The 15,342-nt window shown below is 45.4% G+C and overlaps 1 protein-coding gene across 1 annotated transcript in view; it reads right to left on the bottom strand.

Moving 5' to 3' along the window:
- The window catches only part of PINX1 (PIN2 (TERF1) interacting telomerase inhibitor 1), a 62,050-nt gene extending 49,068 nt beyond the window's left edge, over nt 1-12,982 (bottom strand). The window contains exons 1-5 of the mRNA XM_027665096.1: nt 12,937-12,982; nt 7,556-7,665; nt 5,619-5,711; nt 5,204-5,282; nt 1,489-1,581 (exon numbers count right to left, since the gene is read on the bottom strand). Coding sequence (XP_027520897.1) covers nt 1,489-1,581; nt 5,204-5,282; nt 5,619-5,711; nt 7,556-7,665; nt 12,937-12,955 — 394 coding nt within the window. The 5' untranslated portion in view covers nt 12,956-12,982. The remainder of the gene's footprint in view (nt 1-1,488; nt 1,582-5,203; nt 5,283-5,618; nt 5,712-7,555; nt 7,666-12,936) is intronic.
- Between the last annotated feature and the right edge of the window lie 2,360 nt (nt 12,983-15,342).

Below are 15,342 nucleotides of genomic sequence, written 5' to 3'. Positions count from 1 at the left end.
GCTGCTCCTCCTCTTACCCTACACTGTCTGCCCATGCCTTCCCCTGCTCCTCTCTCTCTAACAGAAAACCAACTCAGCTGACATTCATAACCTCCAGCAGCATCCCAGTGGAACAGCTGATAGAAAAGCAGCTGCAGTCAGTGTTTTAATCTCAGATTGGTGTGTATTCCCAGATCCAAGGGCTGTGTTTGCTCCCTGTGTCTCTCCAGCCCCACAAACGGAAGCTGCATTTTTTGTCATCGCTGTTCCCTTCTCCAGCTTTTGTGTGAGCTTGTCTTGTTTAGTCTGAAAGGAAGCAGGATCAGGCTTGAACAACAAGGGCCACAACAACACCAGCCCTTCTCAAATAACTTTTCCTCTTTCCCTGAAAAAGGACAATTTCCCTGGTTTAGACCACAGAGGGTGCAAGCAAACAAGGGGCTGCCTTGTGGAAACACAACCAAACAAATAAGGGATATTGTGCATATGAAAGCCTTGATCTGTATTTTACATGCTCAAAAGACACTTCTTTTTTCCTCTATATTTAGCAAAAGGTTAAATCCAAATCAAAATAAATCCTCTTTGCCACTCCCTCAAACAGGCTATGGCCTCTGCACTTGCAAGCCCTGAACCAATTTAATTGTTTAATGTCATAAAGTGGCAGGGTCGAGTTAACAGGTTTGACTTCAAGGCCAATTTATTTAATCAAAAATCCCAAACCCCAACATAAAAAATTTGGCCTCCATTCAGACATCAATTAGCTCTGTTTTAGCAGAGGCATTTGCTGTCCAAAAACATTGCACAGAGCTTTCAGTTTAATAAATCAGCCATTAGTGGAACTGATCCTATCCATACCCTGAAACAGGTACACACACCATGTGCATGTGGGTGTGTGAAAGGGGAGCAGAGGAACAGAGAAAGGATTCCAGAATTGTCAGGAGCCAAACCCAGGGATGACTGAAATAATGTAATTGCTCTAAGGAAGAAAGAAATTACTAAACTCCATGAGTTTTTGGTAGTTTTTCTGACCACCAACCACTGTCCTAATTTATCCCATAAAGTATCTGGTGGACGTAAGAGGGCTTTCCTGCCTTCCTTCAGGTTTAATCTGATCCCTGATCCCATCCTCATGATCTCTGAGCAGGGTTACTGGAGATCTCAGGGGATAGTGCCACGTAGATCCTAAGTCATAAGTCACTCCATCATCATCTTTCCCCCCTCCCATCCCCTGCTCACGCACCCACAACTTGGAATATTCACTGTTCCTTCACCCAGCTGGTGGCTCCTTCAGGTAGGAACTGTTTTATTCAACTAATCAGCCTAAAGCCATCCAAAATTACCCAAAATAAAGAGAGATAGGACATTATAGCTCTAAGCAAGTTGCTACAGGGGGTATTCCTAAACCAAGATTTAACTTGCCAAATTTAGACTTCAGAAGGCAACAGATCACCCTGAAAGGGTTTGTTCTAAGCTTGGCCAGAGCTTATGATACAACAAAACCCCTCTTACCTTTGGCAAACTTCATATAATGGACACGTTTCTTGGAAGACTTGGATTTTTCTTCGAGGCTGAATGTCTTTTTCTGATTTTTCACTGAGGGCTCTAAAAAAAAAAAAATCCAAGGAAACAGGTTCCAACCCTGTTAAGAGGCACTTTAACCACCACATTCAAACACCAGTGTATTTAACTTTCTCTCTCAAAACCCAGTCTCAACAAAATATCACAATATATTACTGAAGGAAGCATGGCAAGTTTTGTCTGAGACATGTCACTGCTTGACTTTTTTTTGCCACATCCTTTTCCCTTCCCGTTTCCAATCCAATGTAGTTTGAAAAGGCAGATACAGGCACTCCAGGTCTAAGGCAGATCCATCTCTGTGGTTAGGAAAGAGTAACAGCTCAGGGTTTATTGTGCTGTTTGTTACAAAATATCCCCAGTGCCAAAGTCTGAGAAAGATGTAAGAAATAGTGCAAAATAAAATACTTAACCTGCCTGGGTAGAAAAAGGGGGAAAATTACAGGATTTCCACTTCTAACCCTACACAAAATACCTTTATTTGGACATAAGCTGATCCATCTGTGTAAGGAAACCGAATGGTGGCAAAGCTTTTCTGTCCCTCAGGCCAGCTAGAACAAACTGCCACATCCATATTATTTAATTTTCCTAGTTTCCAGGAGAGGGATTGCATCTAAACTGTCCAGTGGGAATGGCCTCTGGGCTTGGCTGAGTTCCAAATTCACTCAGAAGTTTGGGAGATTGGCAGCAGCTTAAAGCCACATGAAGGATTAGTCCCATTATTTAACAGTAGAGACATCACGTTCCTGAGCTGTGGCAGGTTATTTTAGGGGTACAAACCTTCTCTTTGCACCCACAGAGCCTGTTAATTCCCCCCCAGAAAAATCTCAGAAGAAGTGAATCAACCTGCTGTACAGTTAATAAGTACTTTATTAGTTTTGTCCTGAAAATAGGCACCACAGGATTCTCTGCTCTGTAACTCCACGAAAAGGTTACTCTGATGAGATGTTTTTTTCCTCCCAGTGGCAACTGGGAATGGGTAAGGAAATGAACCCATACCCTGAGGGCCAAGTTGAGTCATCTTTTTTACATGATCCCACCCTGGAAAGCTTTGCAGCCCAAGCTTTTCTGACGCTGGAATTCCAGCACTTCCCTGTTTGTTAGGTAGTGCCACCTGATGATGGAATCACTGACCTAAACCTGAAATCCTCAGCCTGCAGTGGGAGAGCTGAGTGCCAAAAAGCTGAGATCCACTCTCCCACTTCCACACTAAGCCCTAATGGGAAGAGAGGACCAGCAAACCCAGTTTTTAACAGAAATTCCCCAACAAAAACGTTCTGTGGGGAAAACAAGCATCACAACTTAAATATCCTGACCAGAGACACGACACTTCAAGCCTGTTCTCCGAGCTACTTGTACCAAAAGGAGCATTACACACAGCAAAGGGTTCCCACAGCGCTTCCTTTTCCACATTATTCTTACAGGGAAAGGCGCGGCAGCACCGCCTTGTGCCTGCAGGGAGGAATTTCACTCCCGAAACGTGCTGGCACTTGTAAAGGGCTGGGAGGTGCATCCCTGTATCTTCCAGGGACTGGAAAAAAAAAATCCTCTGACAAACTGAGTGAGCACTGCAGGAATATTAATGTGCTTTTTAAAAACCATTTAGTCCGGGCAAGAAAGTCACATGTTATTTCTACCGATGGATATTCCAAGGCACGTCACAGACACAGTCAGGATGTTGTTTCAGCATCTTAAGATGGGAAAGGGACACAGATTGTATCACTGAGTATCCCAGCAAAGGAGCCAGGAATCAAGGATGGTTTGGGTGGGAAAGACCATGTAGTTCCAACCCTGTTCCACTAGCCCAGGTTGCTCCAAGCCCCGTCCAACCTGGCCTTGAACACTTCCAGGGATGGGGCAGCCACAGCTTCTCTGGGCAACCTGTGCCAGGGCCTCACCACCCTCACAATAAATAATTTCTTCCTAACATCTAATCTAATTAAACCTGCCCTCACTGGGTGCTCACCTAGAAAAAAAAGGAAAAGAAAGGTAAAACTACACTGAGGGTATTTGAATGTTGGCAAATCAACCCCCACAGGGCCTTTCCCTTCCGACCTCTAATTGCAACCCAGTTCTGGCAACTCCAACAGCTCTTTAAGAACAATGAAGTTTTTCAGCTGACTTTTAATGCAGTTTGAAACTGGCTGATGGCCAATAATGTAACATTTGATCCTGCAGCACAGCTGCAGGCAGAGTTTGCTGGATTAGTTTTGCCAACTTAAGCAAACTGCCAAAAAAACAAGTTTTAGAGCTTTGTGCTTTCTGTAAATCACCCAAGGGGATTGTGACCAGGAATCTTCAATGTGCACCCAAATTTCTTCCCAGTGATTGAAAACTTAAAATAACTAAGTAAAGCAGGGAGAAATACAGCTTTCATGGAGCATTTTGCATCAGTGACCCAGGGAACAGCTTTAGGAACAAGACAGCCTTGCTCAATGAACCTGCCTCTGTGCTGACTCACTGTGTCCCTGGGCAAGTCACTTCAACTCTCTGCCCAGCACTTTGCAGGTTTTCCCACCAGCTACACCTTCCTCATCTTCCCATGGCTCAAGTTGGAACTTGGGTAGGATTTAGTTACAAAGGCAGAAAGGAACTTTTGGAATTTCCCTGTGATATGCTCTTCTACCTCTTGAGGACTTGAAGGACAGCACCAAGTGCTGTGCGGCCTCAGACCATGATCAGGGCTCCAGGGCACAAGGAGAACTTACACAGCAGTTTAAAAAAAGGTGTTTTTAAATATCAGGCTCAAAATTTTAACCCCAGTTGTCTAGGATTAGAAAACCTTCTTGTTAACTGATTTTCCTCCTCACCTTTCTGCATTTCCTCTCCTAGAAAACCTTCAGTGCTCAAAGGTTAAGAATAAATGAACGAAGAGTTGCTAAACTCACTAAGCTCCAGAGAGTTGTTTAGATGTATGATCTGACTTAAACCTGAATCTAACTAAAGGAGAGGTGATAAACCATTGGATAAACCCATTCTTTCTGTAAGCTCACACCCACCACAACTTCATTTTTACAAACCAAGGTCAAGCTGTACGAAGCTTTTCAAAAAGTAAAAAAAAAACTTTATAAATAGTCCTTTTGGGAAAGTTGTGGTTTCCCCACTCGTGTGCTCAACACCAGGGCTACAAAAATCACATTACAGCACACTCAAAGCAGAGATGCATAACTCTGAGTCAAAAGCTATGGAGCAACTCTCCAAGGACAGGAAAAGGAGATATTTAAGAAAACAGTGGAACATGGAAGCCAGGAGTGACAATTCATTATTAAAAGGAAGACAAAACGTTGCAACTGTGAGTGATTGTTGTGAGCCTTCAGACAGACTCTGGATAAAGAAACAAGTGTTGCTGTAGTGCAGCCTAGGAAAAGGTCCCAAATATTGTGATCCTGGATAAAATAAACAACAGAAAGCCTTTATTTGAGTCCTGAGAGCAAAACTGATCCACTGAGATATCTAAATATCCAGGTAGAGAAACTTCAGCGTGATCATGGACGGCAACACATCCTTTGGCTCCCACTGATTTTGGGGGAGAAGGAGGAGTTGTCAACCTCAGCAAGGAGCCCAAATTGGGCCTCAGCTCATCTTTTAAGACACAGAATGGAAACTCTGCTAAGCTTCCAGCATCTGATTGAGCAAAGCATGAACCTACCTGTTTCACCCTGTCCATGGCAACTATTCAGTTCAGCCAGGAGCTGGTTGAAGTCATCCTGATGAGCAATCCAGTTGTCCTGTAAACATCACCCACATGAATACAAGGCAAAAGTCTTCAGAACTAACACAAATTCTGCTAAAACAGATATTAAGTAATAACTTAACTGGGTATATTCAATCCTTGTTGGTGGGAGGGACCCTGGGAAGCTCCACAGGGGGATAACACCACCAACAGCTCACACAGTCACTCCAAAGTGAGATAAAATTATAAGGGTTGTGTTTGTAAGTCATAAACAATCCTGTTTGGTACATTCTACCATCAGATGTGACAACAGATTTCACTAATATTCTATTTAAAAATTTGTGTTTTAGCTGAAACAGGAGCTATTCCCTCACCTGGGTCTAGTTCTCACCTCGTTGTTGATGTTTGCTCCTAATCCCAGCGTGTTGTTTTTCACCTTCACCCTGATGTGTTCTGGATTTCCTTGTTCCTGAGCCCCAAGACCCTAAGGAGGATTTAAAGGTAAAAAGTAAGGATTTTACAGCAGTGACTGAGCAATCAGAGCTTTTGTACTTTAAGACTTTGCAATGAAATACAACAAGAAATCACAATTTACTATTTATTTTCCTGCCTGAACTGAATTCATTCACAGGCTTTAGCACACATGAGACACTCAGTTTTTAAAATTTACTACTTAAGCCTCCAGCAAAGTATTAAAAACACTAAAATAGCAACAACATTAAGCAGTTGGGTGATTAATCAGGAAGTCACCTGACATTCCTAAGCAAGTTCATAGTGTTTACTGTTTAAAACCAAGACACTACATATACAGAAGAGGCCTCTCCCCCAAAATACCTCTGTCACTGGAAAGGCAGATCCACATGGACAGTATAATCCAGAACAAGTTTATAAGGGAGGGAAACAGAGGAGGGGCAGGGGAGAATCAGGTCATTAACAACTTTTTCTACCTCATTCACACTTATAATTTGATGAAAATATTGGAGCAAACAACTATGGGAATTCTCTATCCTAAACCCCACAGTCATTCAAATCTGGGAAGCAATTCTCAGGTCCAGTGTTATCTTTCTTAACTGTATGATCAGGGTTAAAAAAAATAAAAGACAAAGCATTTGGTTTATAACTTTATTCCTGGTATTCACCTACTTTTTGTCTGATTTGTCACCAGTAACAAATCACCAGCCAAGTGTGTTGGCTTTAATGAACATGGATGTGCAGCAGCAATGGGGAAAAGCCCTGTGGAGAGATCCTGGGATATCTAATATTTAAAGGAACGAGACATATTGAAAAAAGGCTGTTGCTATTACAAATCCACTTGAGTTCATTTGGTCCCTGAGGTGGAAAATTTGCCTTGAAACTCCTGCTACCCCAAAAAAAGTGTGGAAGCAAACAGGCCACTCAGCCACACATCCTGCCCTGACCCAATTCCAATACAACTGATGACAGGACTAGTGTAAGCAGCTTAATTGCACTGCAGAGATGGGCTTTTGCCCATTAATTTGGTCGAGGTGAGGTTCCATTTGTTTGAGTTTGTAGTGGAATGGAGAGAGAAATCCTTCTTGCACAGCTGTAACTGTTGGAAAGGAAGATCCAGCAGCTCAAGTGGGAAACTTGTTGTTGTGAGGCAACTGAAGTAACAGCAGCTACACTGAGAAATGTGAGAACAGGCTTTAAAGCATTCACAAGATGGAGAATGATCCTAATTTTATTTCTGTTAAAGAAATAAAAGGGTGAGGAAATATAGGAGGAGAATTAAATAAAGGTAATGGGGGTTTTGTGGGCATTCTTAGCACTAAACACGCTGATGTGCAGGTCCAAATCTCAGCTTTGCTGAGGCATCTCTGTGGAATTGAAAGCGGTTTTAAGGGGCAGCTGAGCAGTTTGCAGGATAACCCAGAGGTTATTCTTAGTGCCAGAAATCAGTGCCCTCACCCACAGGTACTGGCTGGAGCTGGGAAGGGATTCAGCTCCCAGAATGCTGTATTTTGGGGGTTCAGGGAACAGATCAGAACAGTTAAAAACAGGTGAAAGATTAAAGCAGGTCCTGGAGTTGCTTTAAATCAAAAGTAGGGAGAAAACTGAGAGCATAACAGTAACTTAAAAGACTTTAACCATCGCCTAATTAAATGTGTCAACTCTTGCTCCTATTTGGGGACATTAACTTGCCAAAGAAGGGAGAAAAACTGGAAAGCGGGAGAGTCAAAAACAGGCCTTTGCAACAAAGCGTAGAAATCCAACATTGCTCAAATTCTCTGTGCACTTAAGAGAATAAATCAGAACTCCCTGGCAGTTTTAGACCCTTCAGATACAGAACTCTCCTTTGGATCCTACCTTTCCTTTGGACCAGCCCATCTTTTCCAGCATCTTCTGGCCGAATTTAGAGTCATCTTTACTCCAAGCGCTGTTTCGTGGATCCACAGACCACTTCTGCTTTCTCCGGGCTGGGACAGGGAGGAAAAATTCAAACAGGCTCTAATGACATTTCCACAGTATTGAATCAGTTCAACTCCAGCTCTTCATTGCCAAAAAAAACCCCCAGAACTTACAGCAGGCCGAATATATTTGGGGGGTTAAGTTTACTTAACAGAAAACCCAACGATAACAAAAAAAGGGTGGTGAAAATACTAATTATTAATGTGAAGAATGCCAAAGTAAAATTGATATCATAGAACCACAGAATCGTTTGGGTTGGAAGGGGACCTTGAAGATCATCTAGTTCCAAACACCAAAGTTGGAAGCTGTTGTCCCTAGGGATAAGCTGCAATTCAGGGAAGGCTTCAAGGATTACCATGTAAGTGTACAGGCCTAAAATCCATATTTGCTCCAATTTTGGAAATCTACAGGAGAGGTGATTACAGTGCTGCTTTCCCAGTTCTGGACAAAATCCATTATCCAGTCTCCCTTTTAACCACAACACAGAAGTTTTAATACTTGCCTTCACAAAAAAAACCAAATCAAAAATGAAATATAAATGCTCAGAGATGACAGAACAGAAACCAGTAGGATTTCAGCTTCTGGATTTGCCAAAAATAGTTTACTAGGAAACTTATTGGGAAATTTATTGGGAAAAGCCACCAGAAACTATTGCAGGAGTTAAGAGATCCAAAGGAGAATCAAAGCTCCTTTGTCCTATGCAGATTCCTAAAGAAACTCCAGTCCCCCAGGCCCACGTGCGTGTTCTTGCCTCTCCCACCAGGAATAGCTTCCTGGAAATCAAGGAGGAAAAGCCAGCTCAGTTAACAAGGCACTTCAAGTGTGCACCTAAGCACAGGCAGGAAGAGAACCTAAATAAACAAGACAAACAAAGGATGGGAGACAGGAAGATCACAAACTTCATTAACCACCATGGGAAACGGGGGATCAAAAATGACCCGTTCACCCAAGGCCACACAAAGTCAGGGAGAAGCCAAACTCACTGAGGTGTTTTCAACGTAATCAGGAAGTCATCGTTCCCTAAAACACCAGATTTGGGATCTGGGCCAGAGGGACTGAATACTACGGGGATGTTTGACTCATTTTGTGCCCTGTTTAGTTTTGCTCTTAAAGAACCAGCACTGTCAGATGCACAGTGGGGGCTTTTTTTAACAAACTTCCGAAGCTTTGAAGCTCAAAAAGATCCATAAAAAGATTTTACGGCAGATTAAATGAACAAGAGCTGTGAGAGGAGTTAACAAGGTCTTTGCTTCGTTCACTTCTGCACAGGAAACAACTTATTAACCTTAAAGGCTGTGGCTGCCCCATCCCTGGAAGTGTTCAAGGCCAGGCTGGACAGGGCTTGGAGCAACCTGGGCTAGTGGAAGGTGCCCCTGCCCATGGCAGGGGGTGGAACTGGATGATCTTTAAGGTTCTTTCAACCAAACCATCCTGGGATTCTATGATTATTCCCACCAGGTAGCCTTCAGAGCAGCATCTACTCCAAGTTCTGCCAGTGCTGCCAACAAAAGGTGGGGAAGCAACAAATGAAGCAACTCCATAGGCTTGGACCAGCCCTGGTGTGTCACAGCGCCAGGGCAGTGCCCATCCCTGTGCTGGCACTGCTGGGGTACCTCCAGTGCTGGAGGCAGCTCTGGGCCCCTCAGACAAGAGAGACATTGAGGGGCTGGAGCACGTCCAGGGAAGGGAACGGAGCTGTGGAAGGGGCTGGAGCAGCAGAAGAGGCTGAGGAAGCTGGAGGGGCTCAGCCTGGAGAAAAGGAGGCTCAGGGGGGACCTTCTGGCTCTGCAGCTCCCTGACAGGAGAGGGAAGCCAAGGGGGTGAGTCAGGCTCTACTCCCAGGGAACAAGGGGCAAGACCAGAGGTAACAGCCTCAAGTTGTGGCCGGGGAGATTCAGGTTGGATTTTAGGGAAAAACATCGTCATGGAAAGGATTGTCCAGCCCTGACACAGCTGCCCAGGGCATTGGTGGAGTCACCATCCCTGGAGGGATTTAAAAGCCATGTGGATATGGCACTTGGGGACATGGGTCACTGGTGGCCTTGGCAGTGCTGGGCAATGGCTGGACTCGATGATCTTTTCCAATCTTAATGACTCTGATTCCAGGATTCTACCAGAGGTCATGCTGCCCAGCTGAGCAGCTGCCCTCCTTTTCAATCATATTTCTTCATCTCTACCTCTAAAATTTCTCAGTTAACATCAACTTTCCCTCACTCAGCCACCAAAAACTATTCAATGCCCTTTTTTAATTTGAACATTTTAAGGATGGCCACACTCTTTTACACTCTCAGTTACCAGTTCCCTGGGTGGTGACTTTGCAGATCCCAACTCCTACAGCTGTCAAACCACTGCATCTTTCTAATGATTTATCTGCACAGTGATCCATGACAACTGAATGGCTGAATTTAAATTAACTTCCAAACTGAGTTGTTTGAGGTAGTCCAACTAATCCACTTTAAAATTCACTTTCTATTATTTTTCCTGAATATTTCCCTGTGCAGAGACCCCTGAGATGTTTCACTCCCAAGACATTTGTAACAAAAAACACAAGGGCACCTGTAATAAATATTTCTTAAGCTTGAAATTAAGAGACCTTCCCTTTCCCAGCACTTGCAATCCATGTATTTCAAACTTCTTAACTACCACTGTGGGATTAATCCTCACATTTCTACAAGGTTGACATACTCTTATTTTTACACAGGATAAGACAAATGCAGGAAAAAACCTCAAACAAACTTGCTTACACCTTTAGAGAAGAATTTAAGGAAGTTGGAAATAGCTCCATGTCACCTACAGGAACCATAAAATCATCCTCCCTTTCAAACCAAACAACAAAAAACACTGTTTAGTCAATAATTTATCAGAAATGTTTGTTCACTGATGTCTTGAGAGCAAGAAAGGAAACAAGGTACTAACTTCCAGCTAAAAGATTCAGCTCATAATTTAATCCAACCTTCTGGGCTGCTTGTAAAGTGATGCAACTCTGGGCGAGCAGCACCATCCAGTGGAGAAAACTGTCATTTCTTTATAGAACCACAGAATCATTTAGGCTGGAAAAACCCTCTGAGATCGTCGAGTCCAACCATTCCCCAGCACTGCCAAGGCCACCACTAACCTACATCCCCAAGTGCCACATCCACATGGCTTTTATATTCCTCCAGGGATGGGGACTCCACCCCTGCCCTGGGCAGCTGTGCCAGGGCTGGACAACTCAACCCCTTCACTCAGATATTCTACAATTTTTAAAAGATTCATTATTAAACCCTTTTACCATGACTAATTCTGGGCCTGGAGTGTGTTTTTAACTATAATTTCTGAAAGTTCCCATCCAAACCCCTGCTGTGTGCCCATGGATGGTCGGGGCTCACAGGAAAGACAAGGCTCTGGAGCCAGGTTGGGAGAGCTGGAGGTGTTCACCTGGAGAAGAGAAGGATCCAGGGAGACCTTAGAGCCCCTTCCAGAGCCTAAAGAGGCTCCAAGAGAGCTGGAGAGGGACTAGGGATAAGGGCCTGGAGGGACAGGACAATGGGAATGGCTTCCCACTGAGAGAGGGCAGGGTTAGATGGGACATTAGGAAGAAATCCTTCCCTGTGACGGTGATGAGGCCCTGGCACAGGTTGCCCAGAGAAGCTGCGGCTGCTCCATCCCTGAAGTGTCCAAGACCAGGTTGGACAGGGCTTGGAGCAACCTGGGATAGTGGAAGGTGTCCCTGCCCATGGCAGGGGGTGGACTGAGATGAGCTTTAAATGTCCCTTTCACCCCACATTATTCTATGATTACTGACATGTGCAGTGTCTAATTAAAATAATGAACAAATCCTGAAAAAATGGCACCAAAGTTTACACCTAAAATAACCAGAAAATCACATATGCAAACATAATTTTGTTTTCCTCACTTCACACCTGTATTTTCCAGTGGAAACCATAATTTTTAACTCCTCGTTATAGTCCCTATTTCCTGCAGTCAAGCAAACAAATTCACCAGACTCTGTGTTCTCATTTTAAGGGTGTTTTGACAGCAGTAAGTTTACTGAAAGCACCTAAGTATCTTAACAATACTCAGGGATGAGAATATTAGTCCCATTACATAAAAATCCAGTTGAGTCATGTTTTTACTCATACAGAGTTTTACATTTAACAGAAAAGACTACTTGGAATGCACTTTAAACTTGGCAGCAAACGTTTGTAGTTCCTACTCTGGCCAGCCCTGAGAGATTCTGTTTCCTGAACTTCAGAGACAGAGTTATCTTTATCTTCTTTCTCTTTCTCTCTGTACCTGGGAGCTACCAGACAGGATATTCATCCAATATTTCCTTCACCCTGGGACCTCCTGGACCCCATTCCTGGCTTTTGCAGCCCCTTGACCTGCTGTTCTTCAACATGGAAGACCCCCTGAATCCTGTCCTGGCCATGTCAGGTCTCCCAGCCCCTCCTTTCCCTGACACTGGGAATGCCTGGACCCCTATTCCTGCCTTTCCTAGACTCTAGAACCCCCCCATTTTTTAAAACCGGGGACCCCCTGAACCCCATTCCCAGCCACTTTGGGTTTCCTAGACCCCAACCATCCATTTCCTTGATCCTGGGACCCCTACATCCTCATTCCTGCCTTTCCCAGACCCCAGATCTCCTTTTTCCTTAAGACTGAGACCACTTGGACCCTCATTCCCGCCTTTCCCAAACCCCAGACAACAGGTTTTTCAACACCAGGGACCCCCTGAGCCCCCTTCTCGTCCAGCCCGGGCTCTCCCCATCCCACGACCCTCCTTTCCCCAACACAGGGACCCTCTGCACTCCCATTCCCGCCTTTCCCAACAGCCAGACCCCCGTTCTTCAACACCAAGGGCCCCCTGAACCCCCTTCCCAGCCATCCCGAGTCTTCCAGACCCCAACCCTACAATTCCTTGATCATAAGACCCCCTGGACCCCCATTCCTGCCTTTCCCACCCTCCAGGCTCCCCGTTCTTCAACACCGCGGACCCCCTGAACCCCTTTCCCCACCATCCCGGATCTCTCCGCCCCATGATCCGCCTTTCCCCAACACTGCGGACCCCGAGACCCCATTTCCCGGGCACAGGGACCCCCTATCCCGCCTCTTCCAGCCCCTGCACCCCCTTCCCTTGATTCTGGGACTCCCCTGAATCCCCTTATCCGGCACCGAGACCCTCCCACACCCCTCGGGAGGGGCAGCGCGGCCCGGGCCCCTCAGCGAGAGCTGTGGGGAGGGTCTGGAAACGCTCCCGGCCCCACTCCCGGGATATTCCCGCCGGGATCGCCACTCACGCTCCGCCAGCATCGCCATCTTGGGGGCCTTCCTCCCTCCACAGGGACTTTTGTCATCTCCGGCGCGCAAAAAGGGCGTCTCATTAGAGAGTTTTTAAAACAGGCGAACGCAGCGGGCACCAAAATGAAAACAAGAGGGTGTAAACTTGCTAAAATTTTAACAAATGCGTTAAAACACGGCTCAGTTGCGTGTCGGGTGTCCCCGCGGCCGGGGGGAAGGGATGAGCAGCGCTCGGTGCGTGGTCGAAAATATGGGACACAGACAGTCTGAATATTCCAGGGAATTGAGGGTGTGAATGTCCCTGAATTTCCCCAAATCTTCCTGTCGTGGGATGGAATGGGAAAGGGGACACTCACACACCGAGGGCGCCCTGTGCAGCATCCTCTGCCCACCCTGCTGTGATAAAGCTCAACTTGTCACCACTGAGCTCCTTAAAGTTGTCAAAGAGCAGCAACTTCACAAAGTCATGGAATGGTTTGGGTTGGAAGGGACATTAAAGATCACCCAGATCTGCCCCCTGCCATGGGCAGGGACACCTTCCACTAGCCCAGGTTGCTCCAAGTCCCATCCAACCTGGCCTTGGACACTTCCAGGGATGAGGCAACCACAGCTTCTCTGGGAATTCCATCCCAGCCTCTCACCACCCTCACAGGGAACAATTTCTTCCCAACATCCCATCTAACCCTGCCCTCTGGCAGTTTTAAGCTATTCCCCCTTTTCCTGTTGCTCCAGGCCCTTGTAAAAAGTCCCTCTCCTAACTGAAGTATCCTCAGGCAAATTACATCCTTATTCTCATTTTCAAAGTGTTTCAAGATCCTGTTATGAACACAGATATTCCCTCCTACAATATCGCCTCAGTGCTTCTTGTCTTACCCACCTCCGATGTGGAAAAAGAGGATTTTTTCCTTTCTGCAACAAATTGTATTTGAAGACTGAACTAACCCCTCTTTGATTACTCACTAAACCAAACCACTGCTATTCATCAATCTTTTCATGCAGATCTTATTTTTGAGCCCTTTGTCATTCATATTTTCTGGTTTTTAGCTACTCCTCAGTTTGTTTTATTAGAAGAATAGCACCCAAAACCTGCCACATGCTGCTGAGTTCTCCAGAGCACTTAACTGGAGTTGTAGGCAACTTCCTGTGTTTTCTCTCTGGCTACATTTTGTATCCAAGTGTAATATTTTGGTTTTTAATATCCCTTTCAGAGAAGGGGTAGTTTATATTCCATTCCTATTAAACTGGCTGCTCTGGCTGCCCCACTCCCTCCTTTAAAGAAGGGTATCAAACTGGTGCTTTCATGCTCTTCTAAGGCCATATCCAGCTGTCAGGAATCCTCACAGTGTTTGTTCTCCCCACAGTTTATTGCCAGTTCTCTGCACTTTCAGGTCAGATTCATCAGGCTTGACTGAAGTGAAAACAAATAAATACCTCCCGGTCCTTCATGGCCTGAGAGACAAGACTTTTCCCTTTCAAAAGTTTCACTTAATGTTTTCCACCAGGAGGAAATCCCTGGAGATCAGAATCAACCATGTAAGAGCCTTCTTTGGTTTCTTTTTGTCCTGTCCTGACAAAATTCATATCCAGCAGAGACCTACTTGGGCACTCTAGGACAGGGTTCACTCTACCTCCCTTATCTGCCCTGTAACCTGAATTCCTGGTGCCCATCTTCTAGCCCAGAGGGGGTTTTGGAGCCCAGCTGATTCTCTGCATAACCCTAGTGGAATCCCATCACCCTGCTGCCTTCCTAAGGGATGAACTCTCATCTCACCACCAGCTCTGTGTCACCTTGTCCTCTTTCTAGTGCTCACAGGTCACCCACAGGGATCTTCACAGACTTATTAAAGTTGGAAAACCCCTCTGAGATCATCCCTCAGCACTGCCAAGGCCATCACTGACCCGTGTCCCCAAGTGCCACACATGGCTTTTGAATCCCTCCAGGGATGGGGACTCCACCACTGCCCTGGGCAGCTGTGCCAGGGCTGGACAATCCTTTCAGTGAAGAAATTTTCCCTAATATCCAATCTAACTCTCCCCTGGCACAACTTGAGGCAGTTTCCTTGTGCCTTATCACTTGTTCCTTGGGAGCAAATCCTGACCCCCACCTGGTTCCAAACTCCTGTCAGGGAGTTATAGGGAGTCTCCTCCTCCCCTTCCATCACCACCGAGGGATTTTCAGCAGTGCCCATTCTTTGCTGTCATCTGTATCTGAAACAGGAGGTGATGGATCCTCCCCTCCCTCATCCTTCTACCTGTATTCCCCGATCAAATTGCCCCTTCTGGCATTAACATCCATTTCCATGAATTTCATTTCCATTTTTCCTCCAAGGTATCTTTTACATTTACTAAATTATATTGTCACCCGTCCATCGAGTGTTTGAATGGTCACTTGTGTGAGCCATTTC

This window comes from Corapipo altera, unplaced genomic scaffold (genome assembly GCF_003945725.1).
Source record: "Corapipo altera isolate COAL_440 unplaced genomic scaffold, ASM394572v1 164, whole genome shotgun sequence".
NCBI classification, from domain to species: domain Eukaryota; kingdom Metazoa; phylum Chordata; class Aves; order Passeriformes; family Pipridae; genus Corapipo; species Corapipo altera.
Note: the sequence above shows the minus strand (reverse complement) of the source record. Positions and strands in the feature narration are given on the sequence as shown.